This window comes from Oncorhynchus gorbuscha, linkage group LG07, assembly GCF_021184085.1.
Source record: "Oncorhynchus gorbuscha isolate QuinsamMale2020 ecotype Even-year linkage group LG07, OgorEven_v1.0, whole genome shotgun sequence".
Taxonomy (NCBI): Eukaryota; Metazoa; Chordata; class Actinopteri; order Salmoniformes; family Salmonidae; genus Oncorhynchus; species Oncorhynchus gorbuscha.
In genome coordinates, this window is record NC_060179.1 from 54,307,002 (window position 1) to 54,322,261 (window position 15,260).

At 42.0% G+C, this 15,260-nt stretch overlaps 1 protein-coding gene across 2 annotated transcripts; it reads left to right on the plus strand.

Moving 5' to 3' along the window:
• Positions 1-1,242: 1,242 nt before the first annotated feature.
• asah2 (N-acylsphingosine amidohydrolase 2) lies at positions 1,243-14,781 on the plus strand. Of its 2 annotated transcripts, XM_046356755.1 has the most exons (21): positions 1,243-1,401; positions 1,896-2,037; positions 2,271-2,377; positions 2,699-2,842; positions 3,114-3,290; positions 3,497-3,624; positions 3,768-3,845; positions 4,025-4,145; positions 6,383-6,508; positions 6,697-6,786; positions 7,128-7,232; positions 7,819-7,900; positions 8,407-8,522; positions 8,711-8,805; positions 9,100-9,139; positions 12,669-12,767; positions 12,854-12,949; positions 13,046-13,198; positions 13,320-13,376; positions 13,484-13,572; positions 14,582-14,781. In XM_046356755.1, the coding sequence occupies exons 2-21, from the start codon at positions 1,905-1,907 to the stop codon at positions 14,778-14,780; spliced, it is 2,235 nt and encodes a 744-aa protein (XP_046212711.1). In that variant the 5' UTR covers positions 1,243-1,401; positions 1,896-1,904; the 3' UTR covers position 14,781. The 2 variants fall into 2 exon arrangements, with proteins under 2 accessions (XP_046212711.1, XP_046212713.1); XM_046356757.1 differs by lacking the exon at positions 1,896-2,037 and having other exon boundaries at positions 1,245-1,401.
• The last annotated feature ends 479 nt before the right edge of the window (positions 14,782-15,260 follow it).

Sequence of the window (15,260 nt, forward strand, 5' to 3'; positions counted from 1 at the left end):
GACACAGAGTTACACATGGAGTAAAACAAACATACAGTCAATAATACAGTATAAACAAGTCTAAATACGATGTGAGCAAATGAGGTGAGATAAGGGAGGTAAAGGCAAAAAAAGGCCATGGTGGCAAAGTAAATACAATATAGCAAGTAAAACACTGGAATGCTAGATTTGCAGTGGAAGAATGTGCAAAGTAGAAATAAAAAATAATGGGGTGCAAAGGAGCAAAATTAATTCATTAATTAAATACAGTAGGGAAAGAGGTAGTTGTTTGGGCTAAATTATAGGTGGGCTATGTACAGGTGCAGTAATCTGTGAGCTGCTTTGACAGTTGGTGACTCCATTACAATTATGACTCCATTACATTTCTGAATGTAAAGAATCATGTAATTATTTGAATCCTGTCAGTGTCTTTCCAAGGCAGTCATGGTTTGAAAAAATAAATCACATTTTACATTTACATTTAAGTCATTTAGCAGACGCTCTTATCCAGAGCGACTTACAAATTGGTGCATTCACCTTATGACATCCAGTGGAACATCCAGTGGAACAGTCACTTTACAATAGTGCATCTAAATCTTAAAGGGGGGGGTGAGAAGGATTACTTATCCTATCCTAGGTATTCCTTAAAGAGGTGGCGTTTCAGGTGTCTGAAATCCTGACTCACTTCTTATTTTCTGTTGATTTATTTATTACATTGATAATTGCTCTTGTTTTTCTCTGTTAGGGGAATATTAGACTCTATGTCATGTAATTTCTTGCCTATTATGCCAAATAGCTGCGTTGTGTGGGCTGTCCCTTGACCAAATTGTAGGTCAGTATGATGGAGAGAGAGGTTAACACAGTGATGTTTTATTGAGGGGTCATGACAATGTCTCTGCTTACTGATGAAGGCTGAACCAAATGCCCCTCTCCTCAAATTAAATGTATACCTCAGAACTGTCCTGTTTAACCACCCAATGGGAAGAGCTGATTGTGGTGTAACCATGGGAAAAATGTATCGAGAGGAAATAAATCATATTTTGCACACTTAATCTGTGATTGTTGTATTTATGTATGGAAGAAGTGATCTTTCTCTGCTCAGTTTGGTCACGTGTATAATATTATAGCTCTCTGTAATCAACCATACACATCTATGACCTTTTGGAGTGAAAATACTATGTGAAATCTAATAGTTATGTAACAAAAGCCACCTTTGGACAAGGCGGAGATTTATTTTATTGTACTGTTGGGTTGTTTTCAATACAGGCTGTAAAAAAAAATATATCAGTCAAGTCATATTACCTCTGTTTCAGGACTGTACACTATATATAACCTTGTCGGTCTATTAGACACAATTCCATCCGTGTTGTCTTTTTCTCCTGACGATATTGATCCGTCGGTCAAGGAGCTTGTAAACAATACGTGAGTATGACATGCTTTTACCTTGTTACTTTGCTACATTGAAATGGAATTCTTATGTATGGGTAATGGCATTTTCTACTCCATGACAAACACCCGCTATGCTCTCGTGGTGTGCTATGACGTGTCGTTCTGCAGTGAACTAGAAATTATTCTGCTATTGACCGTTGTTATCTTGGAATGTCATTCAATATTAGAAAGAATTGGAGCTTCAACAGTTGTGATTGCTTGTGGAATATAGTCAACTTAGACAGGTTACACTTTTCTGTCCAGTTGCAAAATAAATCCATGCAAAAAACGGAATGAAACGATGCAGCATAAACAGTTTTTCAATAACCGTTTTGCTCTTCTATTTGCAATCATTTTCTAATACATTTCGTATCATTAGTGTGCTTATATCAAGATTTAAGCTGAATGACTTTCTTTCATGAAACACTTCTCGCATTTTTAAGAAGTGCCTCTATTAACATTCTTACCACCATGTCTGTTATGCTTAGCGTTGGGCCATGGCTCGGGGGAAAACAGTGTGCTGTGGCCTGAGCACCCTCGAAGTCACCCTCATGGTCCTGTTTGTGGTCATGACCGCAGTGTCTGTGGGGCTCATCTCAGTCATGGCCGTCCACTGGGAAGACCGATTGCGTAAGAGTTCATGTCCGCTTGCCTGCTTTTGCTCATGTGGGCAGTTTGTTATTTCAGTGCGAGATAGCAGGGGTTTATCATGTTGTTTATTTACGAATACGAGTAAACGTTCCTTGACCACATGACTGTCAAAAATTGAAATCTTAATTCCTTTTATTTCTAAAAGTCTAATTCAGAAACGTGTTTATTTTTGATGGTATGAAAAACTGATGTGTAATGTTTTTTGACTACAGAGGAACCAGAGCCTACAGTAAATCCTACTGCAGGACCACATGAGAACCCATACCTCATAGGGGTGGGCAGAGCAGACTGCACAGGACCCCCTGGGGATGTCCCCCTGGTGAGTGGCAGCGGTCCTTCAGGACTCCGAAACTGAAGTTTTATTTATTTGGGTATTTTCTTGACTATTTCACAAAACGTCACGCATGCTTCTTGCACTACACTAGTGGCGTCTCTTGTATGCTGACAAATCATTGTCATGGAGATGTGGCCCGAGATTGACCCACCCACATTGAGAAGTACCTGATAAGAATCTGTGATAGCATTTATGACTAGACAACGAGATAAGATCTGTGATAAGAAGTCCTCATTTTTTATTTGTTTACAGTTTGCACTTACAATGCCATAAACCAGGGAAGTTAATGGTATATCTTCATTCCAGATGGGCTATGCGAACTTGGAGCAGACTGCTGCGGGTATCCACACACGCCTCTTCAGCAGGGCCTTTATTGTGGATAATGGGAGCAAGAGGGTGGTGTTTGTGACAGTTGACATCGGCATGGTCTCTCAGAGGCTACGGCTGGAGGTGAGCCACAGTATACCGAACCACACACACACACACACACACACACACACACACACACACACACACACACACACACACACACACACACACACACACACACACACACACACACACACACACACACACACACACGTTAAGATCTATCAACTTTCAGAATCAAGGAGGAGGCTGACGGAAATGGAGAATGCAAATGCACTATAAAACACACTCAAAAAATGCATACGTTTGAATTAGTAGTCAGTGTTGTCTCATCCAATGCAATGCGTTTTAGGTGCTGAAGGAACTTGAGGTGAAATATGGTATCCTGTATAGACAGGACAACGTGATTCTGAGCGGCACCCACACACACTCTGGTCTGGGTGGGTACTTCCAATACACCCTCTTCATGATCACTAGTAAAGGTTACATCAAACCCTCCATCAAAGCCATCGTCAATGGAATTGTCAAGGTGCCTGTCCCTATGTCACTCCTGACTGCAATATATAAATCCATTTATCTTACTGCCTCAAGTTGACTATTGATCATGTTTTATGCATTACAGTGCTTGAGTTGCATTACTTCACTATATACGGTATCTAATACAATAAAATGGATGAACTAGTGAAAATGCTGTTGGAGTTTGCGGTTTGACAATAAAACCTTGTGTCCACTTAGAGCATTGATATAGCACACAGGAGTATAAAACCTGGGAGAATCTACATGAGCAAAGGAGAGCTTGAGGAGAGCAACCTAAACAGAAGTCCTCACTCCTACCTCAACAACCCTGCAGAGGAGAGGAACAAGTATGTTTGTACCATTTTTGTTCATACAGTAGCTCACAAAGTATAAATACAGGATATAGCTTGTAGACCAGGCTTGTTCATATTAATGAATGTTTCAGAAATTGATTTGTATTGTAGACTCTCCATCATACACCCTTTTACAGGTATAAATCCAACACAGACAAGCAGGTCACACTTCTGAAGTTCACAGACCTGGATGGAGATGGTATGGGCATGCTCAGGTAAAAAAGAAACACGTTTCCACCTCTTATGTGCATCATACAAACCCAACCTGTAGCCTGTTGTGGTCAAAATCTGGCTATAATGACTTATGAGAATGTCAGTGAGATGTCTTTGAGGCCCTCTGAGCCGCTGGTTCACGTTTATCAGACCCATTGACATATGGCACTGTCACTTTCAGCTGGTTCGCTGTCCATGCCGTCAGTATGAACTACACCAATCAGATGGTCAGCAGTGATAACATGGGCTATGCCTCTTACCTACTGGAGCAGGAGAAAAACATTGGCTTCTTGCCTGGGGAGGTGAGGTTTCATTATCCTTGTCCAGTCAACATTTTCATATTTAGTATAACAGAGGCGTGGTGGCTGTTGGCCGTTTCCCCATTGCAACTACAGAATGATTGAATGTGTGTGTTGGGAGAGTGACTCGAGTCTGTTGAGAGCCTGTGTGGAACAAATAAACAGAGACAATCTAAATGTTATTTTTCTGCACTTTTGGGCTGAATGTGTAATAAACTTAACTTCTGTAATTAAATCATGTAAATGCAGTTCTCCGTTAAGCAAGTTGACTAAACCTAGCTCTCCACAATCATTCGAGAGCTGAGCTTTGATTTCTTTCTTACTTTAACAAAATCAAAACTTTCAGACTGTTTACATACAGTGGGGCAAAAAAGTATTTAGTCAGCCACCAATTGTGCAAGTTCTCCCACTTAAAAATATGAGAGCGGCCTGTAATGTTCATCACAGGTACACTTCAACTATGACAGACAAAGTGAGAAGAAAAAGAAATCCAGAAAATCACATTGTAGGATTTTTTAAATGAATTTATTTGCTAATTATGGTGGAAAATAAGTATTTGATCACCTTCAAACAAGCAAGATTTATGGCTCTCACAGACCTGTAACTTCTTCTTTAAGAGGCTCCTCTGTCCTCCACTCGTTACCTGTATTAATGGCACCTGTTTGAACTTGTTATCAGTATAAAAGACACCTGTCCACAACCTCAAACAGTCACACTCCAAATTCCACTATGGCCATGACCTAAGAGCTGTCAAAGGACACCAAAATCCAAATTGTAGACCTGCACCAGGCTGGGAAGACTGAATCTTCAGTAGGTAAGCAGCTTGGTTTGAAGAAATCAACTGTGGGAGCAATTATTAGGAAATGGAAGACATACAAGACCACTGATAATCTCCCTCGATCTGGTGCTCCACACAAGATCTCACCCCGTGGGGTCAAAATGATCACAAGAACGCTGAGCAAAAATCACAGGACCACACAGGGGGACCTAGTGAATGACAGAGAGCAGAGAGCTGGGACCAACGTAACAAAGCCTACCATCAGTAACACACTACGCTGCCAGGGACTCAAATCCTGCAGTGCCAGACGTGTCCCCCTGCTTAAGCCATTACATGTCCAGGCCCGTCTGATGTTTGCTAGAGAGCATTTGGATGATCCAGAAGAAGATTGGGAGAATGTTATATGGTCAGATGAAACCAAAATATAACTTTTTGGTAAAAACTCAACTCGTCGTGTTTGGAGGACAAAGAATGCTGAGTTGCATCCAAAGAACACCATACCTACTGTGAAGCATGGGGGTGGAAATATTATGCTTTGGGGCTGTTTTTCTGCAAAGGGACCAGGACGACTGATCCATGTAAAGGAAAGAATGAATGAGGCCATGTATCGTGAGATTTTGAGTGAAAACCTCCTTCCATCAGCAAGGGCATTGAAGATGAAACGTTGCTGGGTCTTTCAGCATGACAATGATCCCAAACACACCACCCGGTCAACGAAGGAGTGGCTTCGTAAGAAGCATTTCAAGGTCCTGGAGTGGCCTAGCCAGTCTCCAGATCTCAACCCCATAGAAAATCTTTGGAGGGAGCTGAAAGTCCGTGTTGCCCAGCAACAGCCCCAAAACATCACTGCTCTAGAGGAGATCTGCATGGAGGAATGGGCCAAGATACCAGCAACAGTGTGTGAAAACCTTGTGAAGACTTACAGAAAACGTTTGACCTCTGTCATTGCCAACAAAGGGTATATAACAAAGTATTGAGATAAACTTTAGTTATTGACCAAATACTTATTTTCCACCATAATTTGCAAATAAATTCATTAAAAATCCTACAATATGATTTTCTGGATTTTTAAGTATGAGAACTTGCACAATTGGTGGCTGACTAAATACTTTTTTGCCCCACTGTATGTGGGAACTCCTTCAAGACTGTTGGAAAAGCATTTCAGGTGAAGCTGATTTAGATAATGTCAAAAGTGTGCAAAGCTGTCATCAAGACAAAGGGTGGCTACTTTGAAAAATCAAAAATATATTTGGATTTGTTTAACACTTTTCTGGTTACTACATGATTCCATATGTGATTATTTCATAGTTTTGATGTCTTCACTAATATTCTACAATGTCGAAAATAGTTTTTTTTTTAAACCTTGAATAGGTGTGAGTAGGTGTGTCCAAACTTTTGATTGGTACTGTATGTGAAGGACGCCTTACTCCATTTGTATGTGTGACACTGTGTCTTGTTCCAGGGGCCGTTTGTGGCAGCCTTTGCCTCTTCTAACCTGGGAGACGCCAGCCCAAACATCAGAGGGCCATTCTGTGCCAACACTGGACTCCCCTGTGATTACCTCAACAGCTCCTGTCCCATCGGAGGGGGTGTGTACGGCAGACACAAAACAATAGAAGTACTCCATGGAATACTGTATCAGACGTTTACTGAACAGCATCAGCATGTTTATGTTCAGTGTAAATTCAGAGTTTATGTTCGCATAGAATCCATAGCAAAAAAAAACACTACCGCTCCAACCTGTGTACACCACCTCTTGTGTGATTTTTTTTCCAGCTAAAAATGTGTGTTGCGCTGGGTCCGGCAGGATCTGACATGTTCAACAACACCAAGATCATAGGAGAGAACATTTTCAAAAGGGCAAAGGTAAGACATCTTACCGGTCACTATGAGTGATATGCCCATTTTAAGTCCATGATCTGTGAAACAACTTTGCCTTGCTGAGAAACCAATTACGTTATCTTCTCCATCATGGGATTAGTTGAGTTGGTGATTCATATCTAGGTAATCTAAGGGTCAAGAACGTTGGCCAGTAACCCGAAAGGTTGCTGGTTCGAATCCCCGAGCAGACTAGGCGAAACATGTCGATCAGCCCTTCAGCAAGGCACTTAATGCTAATTCGGTTAGCATTAATTAGCTCTGGATAAGAGTGTCTGCTAAATGACTAAACTGTAAATGCTTGTTATATTGTTGTCTGCCCCCTAAAGGATCTGTATGGTAAGGCCAGACAGGAGGTTCGTGGGCCCCTCCATGCAGCCCATCAGTGGGTGAATATGACTGACGTGACCGTCCAGCTAAACTCTACACACACAGTGAGAAACCCTAACCTTAACTCTAAACCTAACCTCTAAACCTGTAAGAGCACACAGGGAGCCAACCCAAAAAGAGTGTCGCAAGTAACAAAGAATGCCCTCGATTCAACTTCTCACCTCTGCCTCACTCTTTATCTTGAAACACTAAGAGGATGTTCTAGGTATTGACTTTTATGGTGCCTTGTTTTATCAACATCAGAGATAATGCTGGAAGTACTTTCAAGGATAATATAATTCCCTGATGTCGACTGCAGTGTGATATAACTGAAAGATCTGCCAACGTGACCTTGAGCAAGACACTTAATCCTAATTGCTCCAGGGTCGCCGTCGATTATGGCAGACACTGGCCGTAATCTCACTCTCTAAGGGTGTCTCAGGAAGAGTTGGGATGTGCAAAAAAAACACATTTTCAATTCACACATGCATATTAATACACTCTTGTACATGTATGAAATAGGATAAATATAAGCACCCACCTTATTATTATTATTCTAATTATTATAGCTACAGAAGTTTGACCCAGTTTATTTTGATACAATATGTATTGAATTGTGTGATTCTGACCACGCTTGTCTCTCACAATCAGGGCAGAACCTGTAAACCAGCCCTGGGCCACAGCTTCGCCGCAGGGACTACAGACGGAGGAGGCGACCTCAATTTCACACAAGGTTAGAAACCCTTCTCTGCTTTTTATTGTCCATTATACACTGAGTGTACAAAACATTAGTAACACATGCGCCTCCCATGACATAGACTAACCAGGTAAATCCAGGTGAAAGATATGATCCCTTATTGATGTCACTTGTTAAATCAATTTCAATCAGTGTAGATTGGTATTTGGTATTGGCATTTGGTATTGGAATTTAAGTGTAGTTTGAGTGTCAAGAACTGCAACGCTACTGGGTTTTTCACGCTCAACAGTTTCCCGTGTGTATCAAGAATGGTCCACCACCCAAAGGACATCCAGCCAACTTGACACGACTGTGGCATTGGAGTCATCATGGGCCAGCATCCCTGTGGAATGCCCCCACGTTATTGAGGTGCAACTCAATATTTGGAAGGTGTTCCTAATGTTTTGAACACTCAATGTATATTATTGTACTATATTAAAATAATTGTCACTGAGATACTCACCCCTCAATGTACTGAATTGTTCTGAAATGTATGTATCCAGGGGCTGTTGAGGGTGACCCATTTTGGGACGGAATTAGAGATGCACTGCTTGGAGTTCCCTCCAATGAGACGCAGGACTGCCACCAACCCAAACCTATTCTCTTCAACACTGGAGAGGTGGGCACTGTTCTCTTTCTGCCTTTTTCCATTGCGGTCCAAGTGCGGCCAGAGACACTCCATGGGCTTGAACTGTGGCGGTACAGTAGGGAAATTGGGTTTCCATAGCCAGAGCCGTGTGTCAGTGTACGGTACATGATGTCACCATCGGTGAGATGTGACGGTAACCGTGTCGTTCTCTGCCTTAGATGACCTGGCCCCTCCCCTGGCACCCAAGCATTGTGGACGTTCAGATCATCACCATAGGACCTGTGGCCATTGTGGCTATCCCTGGAGAAATGACGTGAGTTTCCACTACAGTCTGTAGTTTTTTACTTTTTATTACCCTAATAGACCCTAATTAGATTCTCCTCACAATGCTTCCATGGAAAATGTGATTAAGCAACAATGAGTTAGAGTTGGACTTGAGATGGAACAGGTTGTGACTCTGTGGTTGCTGGTCACGCATTCAGGCGCACATTGAAAGAACAATGCAAGTCAACCGTTAGAGAGAACACACAACACAAAACAGACAGTGTTTGTTTAGCTGACGTGTTAAAAGACATTGCTTGAATTCTGTTGACCCGTTGTGTTGCAGCACGATGTCAGGAAGGAGGATAAGAGAGGCAGTCAAGCAGGTGAGAATCAAATATCACACACATACAAATGTAGGCACACACACACATGCACGCGCACACACACACCACATGCATGCACACCCACTCATTAAGGCAAATATTCTGTTAGCATTCTTTATGTTTGAAATATGAATGTATGTCACACAAATCACATTTTGTCAAATCAAATGCTTTGTATACAACAGGTTTGGACTGACAGTGAATTGTTTACTTAAGGCCCTCCCCAACAATGCAGAGAGAAACAAAATAGAGAAATAATAGAAAAGTAAAACATGTAATAATAGATACACACTGAGTGACAATAACTTGGCTATAGACAAGGGGTACCAGTACCGGGTCCATGTGCAGGGGTACGGGGTTATTGAGGTGGATGTGTACATATACAGTGCATTCGGAAATTATTCAGACCCCTTGACTTTTTGAACCCGATTTAACATCACTGGAAATAGCAGTGCAGTGGCACTCTCCATCCAACCTGACAGAGCTTGAGAAGATCTGCAGAAAAGCATGGGAGAAACTCTCCAAATACAAGTGTGCCAAGCTTGTAGCATCATCCCGAAAAGACTTGAGGCTGTAATTGCTCCCAAAGGTGCTTCAATAAAGTACTGAGTAAAGGGTCTGAATACTTATGTAAATATTATATTTCATTTTTTTGCTTTGTCATTATGGGGTATTTTGTGTAGATTGATGAGGGGTTGGGAAATCTAATCAATTTTAGAATAAGTAAGAATGTGGAAGAAGTCAAGGGGTCTAAGTACTTTCAGAATGCACTATAACTAGGATGGTAAACAGCATGGGTGGACAGGGCCGTTCAAGATTAGGGAGGCCAATATTTTTTAAATTTTATTACAGCATATTGGATGACTGTCATTCATATTCCATTCACCCAGCTCAATGTAACATCGATAGGTTTCGGCTACTACATGATACTCTAATGTTCCCGATACCCATCATGAGATTTCTACAACCTAGCATATGAATGAAAGTTTGCAACATACAGTTGAAGTCGGAAGTTTACAAACACTTAGGTTGGAGTCATTAAAACTCGTTTTTCAACCACTCCACAAATTTCTTGTTCACAAACTATGCTTTTGGCAAGTCGGTTAGGACATCTACTTTGTTCATGACAAACATCCTTTTTCCAACAATTGTTTACAGAAATATTATTTCACTTATAATTCACTGTATCACAATTCCAGTGGGGCGGCAGGGTAGCCTAGTGGTTAGAGCGTTGGACTAGTAACCGGAAGGTTGCAAGCTGACAAGGTACAAATCTGTCGTTCAGATTCAGGGGCAGAAGTTTCCGCTGTTCCTAGGCCGTCATTGAAAATAAGAATTTGTTCTTAACTGACTTGCCTGGTTAAATAAAGGTAGAAAATAAATAAATACATAAAATGGGTCAGAAGTTTACATACACTAAGTTGATTGTGCCTTTAAACAGCTTGGAAAATTCAAGAAAATGATGTCATGGCTGTAGAAGCTTCTGATAGGCTAATTGACATGTCAATTGGAGGTGTGGATGTATTTCTGTCTCCTAGAGATGAATGTACTTTTGTGCGAAAAGTGAAAATCAATCCCAGAACAACAGCAAAGGACCTTGTGAAGATGATGGAGGAAACAGGTACAAAAGTATCTATATCCACAGTAAAACGAGTCCTATATCAACATAACCTGAAAGGCCTCTCAGCAAGGAAGAAGCCACTGCCCCAAAACCGCCATAAAAAAGCCAGACTATGGTTTGCAACTGCACATGGGGACAAAGGTCGTACTTTTTGGAGAAATGTCCTCTGTCTCATGAAACAAAAATAGAACAGTTTGGTCATAATGACCATTGTTATGTTTGGAGGAAAAAGGGGGAGGCTTGCAAGCCGAAGAACACCATCCCAACCGTAAAGCACGGGGTTGGCAGCATCATGTTGTGGGGGTGCTTTGCTGCAGGAGATACTGGTGCACTTCACAAAGATGGCTCCATGAGGAAGTAAATTATATGGATATATTGAAGCACATCTCAAGACATCAGTCAGGAAGTTAAAGCTTGGTCACAAATGGGTCTTCCAAATGGACAATGACCCCAAGCATGCTTCCAAAGTTGTGGCAAAATGGCTTAAGGACAACAAAGTCAAGGTATTGGAGTGGCCATCACAAAGCCCTGACCTCAACCCTATAGAAAATGTGTGGGCAGAACTGAAAAAGCATGTGCGAGCAAGGAGGCCTACAACTTGACTCAGTTACACCGGCTCTGTCAGGAGGAATGGGCCAAAATTTACCCAACTCATTGTGGGAAGCTTTTGGAAGGCTACCCGCAATGTTTGACCCAAGTTAAACAATTTAAAGGCAATGCTACCAAATACTAATTGAATGTATGTATACTTCTGACCCACTGGGAATGTGATGAAAGAAATAAAAGCTTAAATAAATCATTCTCTACTATTATTCTGAAATTGAACATTCTTTAAATAAAGTGGTGATCCTAACTAACCTATTACAGGGAATTTTTACTCTGATTAAATGTCAGGAATTGTGAAAAGTTTAAATGTACTTGGCTAAGGTGTATGTAAACTTCCGACTTGAAATGTCAGAATAATAGTAGAGAGAATGATTTATTTAAGCTTTTAGCTACAGCTACTGGCTGTAGCTTATTCTTTCTGTACTAGATTAATTTTCTTATACTTTGATTGGGTGGACAACATGTCAGTTCATGCTGTAAGAGCTCTGATAGGTTGGAGGACGTCCTCTGGAAGTTGTCATAATTACTGTGTAAGTCTATGGAATGGGGTGAGAACAATGTGTCTCCTAGGTTTCATATTGAAGCCAATGTAGCCAGAGGAGGACGGAAGCTAGCTGTCTTCTGGCTACACCATGGTGCTACGCTACAGAGGGCTGTTGAGGCTACTGTATGCCATTGCAAAACAGTGTGTTTTAATCAATTATTTGGTGACATGAATGTATTTACTATAGTTTTATCTAAAAATTATCACTTTTTTAATGTTTTCAATCATTTTAATTTGTATTAAAATCACAGAGGAGGATGGTCCTCCCCTTGCTCCTCTGAGGAGCCTCCACAGGTAAACAGTAGCAGCAGTGTATGTGACACTGATGAGTCCAAAAAGGTGGTGCAAAAAGGATCAATGCAGATAGTCCAAGTATCTATTTGGTTAACTATTTAACTGACTATTTAACAGTCTTATGGCTTGGGGGTAGAAGCTGTTCAGGGTCCTGTTGGTACTGCTTGCCATGTGATAGCAGACAGAACATTCTATGACTTGGATGGCTGGAGTCTTTGACAATTTTTAGGGCCATACTCTGACACCGCCTGGTATAGAGGTCCTAAAGATCGGAGGGCCCTTGACAAATCTTTTCAGCCTCCCGAGGGGGAGAGGCGTTGTCGTACCCTCGTCACAATTGTGTTGCTGTGTTTGGACCATGTCAAATCCTTAGTGATGTGGACACCGAGGAACTTGAAGCTCTCAACCTACTCCACTTCAGCCCCATCGTTGTGAACTACATGATCCTTGTGTCTGTTGATCAGGAATTGGAGGCCCAGGGAACATTCAGTAACGCTGAGGTGGTCGTCGCTGGCCTGTGCAACATCTACACGCATTACATCACCACCTATGAGGAGTACCAGGTACGAGAGAACAAGCGATTTTGAGCGGTATCAAATCACTGATCACAAAAGGGCCCATAGACACTGAGGAGTATTGTTTTCTACAGATCCAGCGTTATGAAGGAGCTTCCACCATCTACGGGCCTCATACACTTTCTGCATACATTCAGAAGTTTAGGGGCCTGGCCAAGGCCATTGCAGAGGTGAGGACCACATACTGTACATTATACGTACCGGCTCCTGTTACAGTGAATGTCCTATTCCAGCCTACTGTATTTCAACTTCTCCTATGCTCACAGGGTAAAGAGCAGGAGCTGCCCAAGGGTCCCGAGCCCCCTTTCTTCAAGGACAGTCAGCTGTTCAGCTTGCTTCCTGCTGCGGCTGTAGACAAAAAGCCAATCAACACCACGTTTGGAGAGGTTTTAGAGCGAGTGGACCCAGAGTACACGGTTGTAAGTCTGACTTGGTCAAAATGCTATGAGCTGATGTTTAAAAAAAATGTGTTTACAACATCAATACTGAATCTCCTCAGCATATGAATGCAGTTCAAGCGATGTTAATGTATTCCTGTAGGGGGATGTTGCTTCTGTCACATTTGTTGCAGGGAATCCAAGACACTCAGGAGACATTGTGAGGCCGCAATCTTACACTTAACTAGTATCATTGATGGCATTATGCTTCTTTAGATACCTTGGTTGTATAGTGTGTAGCACATCACTGATACCATGTAATTTCAGAGGGATAAGACTTTTGTTACCGTGGAAAAGTATCATAACAGCACAGCACACTGGGACGTCGTTCATACAGATGCCTCTTGGGAGACAAGGTAGAGCACTGTTCATTCAAATTCCTTATTTCATAAACACTCTCAGACCCAATCCATTTTTAATGGCCTCTGTAATAATTAACGGCACCTGCAAAACTATCTGTTCGATTTGATTATTTTGTCTTGGGCATTATTCACATCGGGCCTTATCTTTCAAGGACCACTCGTTGATAATGGTGTGCTGAGTCAGCACCTTGTATCCGATTATCACCACAGCTTAACACACAGGCTATTCTACTTACCCAGTCAGATGAACTTGAGCAGTATGAAGGAAGTTGGCGGTAGTTTCCGAGCCAATGCTAACTAGTGTTAGCGCAACGACTGGAAGTCTACTGGTACGCTGGCATTGCTACTGTACCTGTAGACTTCCAGTCATTGTGCTAATGCTAGTTAGCGTTGGCTTAGTTGTCTCGCAAAACTACCACTATCTTCCTCCATACTGCACTCAGAGAGTTCATCTGACTCTGGGTAATCTCACAGTATCCCTTTAAACACAGGCTCAAACCCAGGTTCACAATGACGCACAAGATATGTCTAAAGAAGTCATAAGGATGTAGTGTATTTTGATTGTTGATGGCCGAGTTGGTCGTTCATTGGCAGAGTTCGGCTGTGACGTTAATTGCAAGCATAACAGGTATTTTGAGAGGAGCATTGGTAGGTTGGGCAGGATGATTGCTTGGGGGTGGTCTTTAGAGGTGGTATAGCCCAATTAGGGTTAGATTCAACCCTAGTTTAATGGGGTCTGCATTGCTCCGCCGACCTCCATGGTGTGGTCATGATGAGTCTAAAGCCTGATATATATCTGTGTGACAGTAACGAGGTCACAGTCTCTTTGAGCAGCTCAGACAACATAATCCGGACGACATCAGGGGTGGAGGTGGGGGGGGGTTCGAATGGAGGGTGTGAATGGAGGGTGTGAATGGAGGGTGTGAATGGAGGGTGACACTGACCCCTCATGTCCCCCGTGTTCTTGTTTTCTCTTGTATTGTCTCCTCTCCTTTCCCAATAGGTTTCACTGGGTGAAGAATGGAGCAGAGAGCAATGCTACCATTGAGTGGCACATCCCTCTGTCAGCCCAGGCTGGCTCCTACAGGATTCGACACTTTGGACACTACAAACAGCGGAAGGGATTCCTAGAGACTGTGATCATGGCCTATGAGGGTGTGTCGGATGTCTTCAGAGTCTCCAAAATAAAGTCGAATTACTAACCACTGATCATTTGAATACGACTAGACCAGCAGTGGAAATAAGGCAGACGATAGTGTACACGTCTAGTGGCCCTGATATGATAAATATTGTATGTTCTCTATTTCAATGTAACAATGCATGTACAGTACTAAAGCTTTAATTAAACGAGACCCATGCTAAAGCATTTACATGAGACCCATGCTAAAGCATTACACGAGACCCATGCTTCAAAAACAAAACCGGCCTTTGGGTTGACGTGCAAATAGCCCATGTACCAAACGGGGACGACACTCTACGAGGTGTGAGGGGAAAATACGTGTGGTTTTGAATGAGAGCAGCTTCAGTGCTCGTCTATATTTCATCTCCAATGGAAGTTTAAGATAATTTGTCTATGATCCGTTTATTCACATGTTTTTAGTATGTCATTATGTGCAGTCCTGATTCTTTAATAGAATGAAAGGATTTGAAGTACTGTGACGCATTTCTTAGTCATATGTAGA

Excerpts from the sequence above, each read along its gene's own strand:
- asah2 (XM_046356755.1), top strand. The coding sequence starts at position 1,905 with ATGGCTCGGGGGAAAACAGTGTGCTGTGGCCTGAGCACCCTCGAAGTC. Across the intron at positions 13,199-13,319 it reads TGGACCCAGAGTACACGGTT|GGGGATGTTGCTTCTGTCAC; the intron begins GTAAGTCTGACT and ends GTATTCCTGTAG. Across the intron at positions 13,377-13,483 it reads CAAGACACTCAGGAGACATT|AGGGATAAGACTTTTGTTAC; the intron begins GTGAGGCCGCAA and ends ATGTAATTTCAG.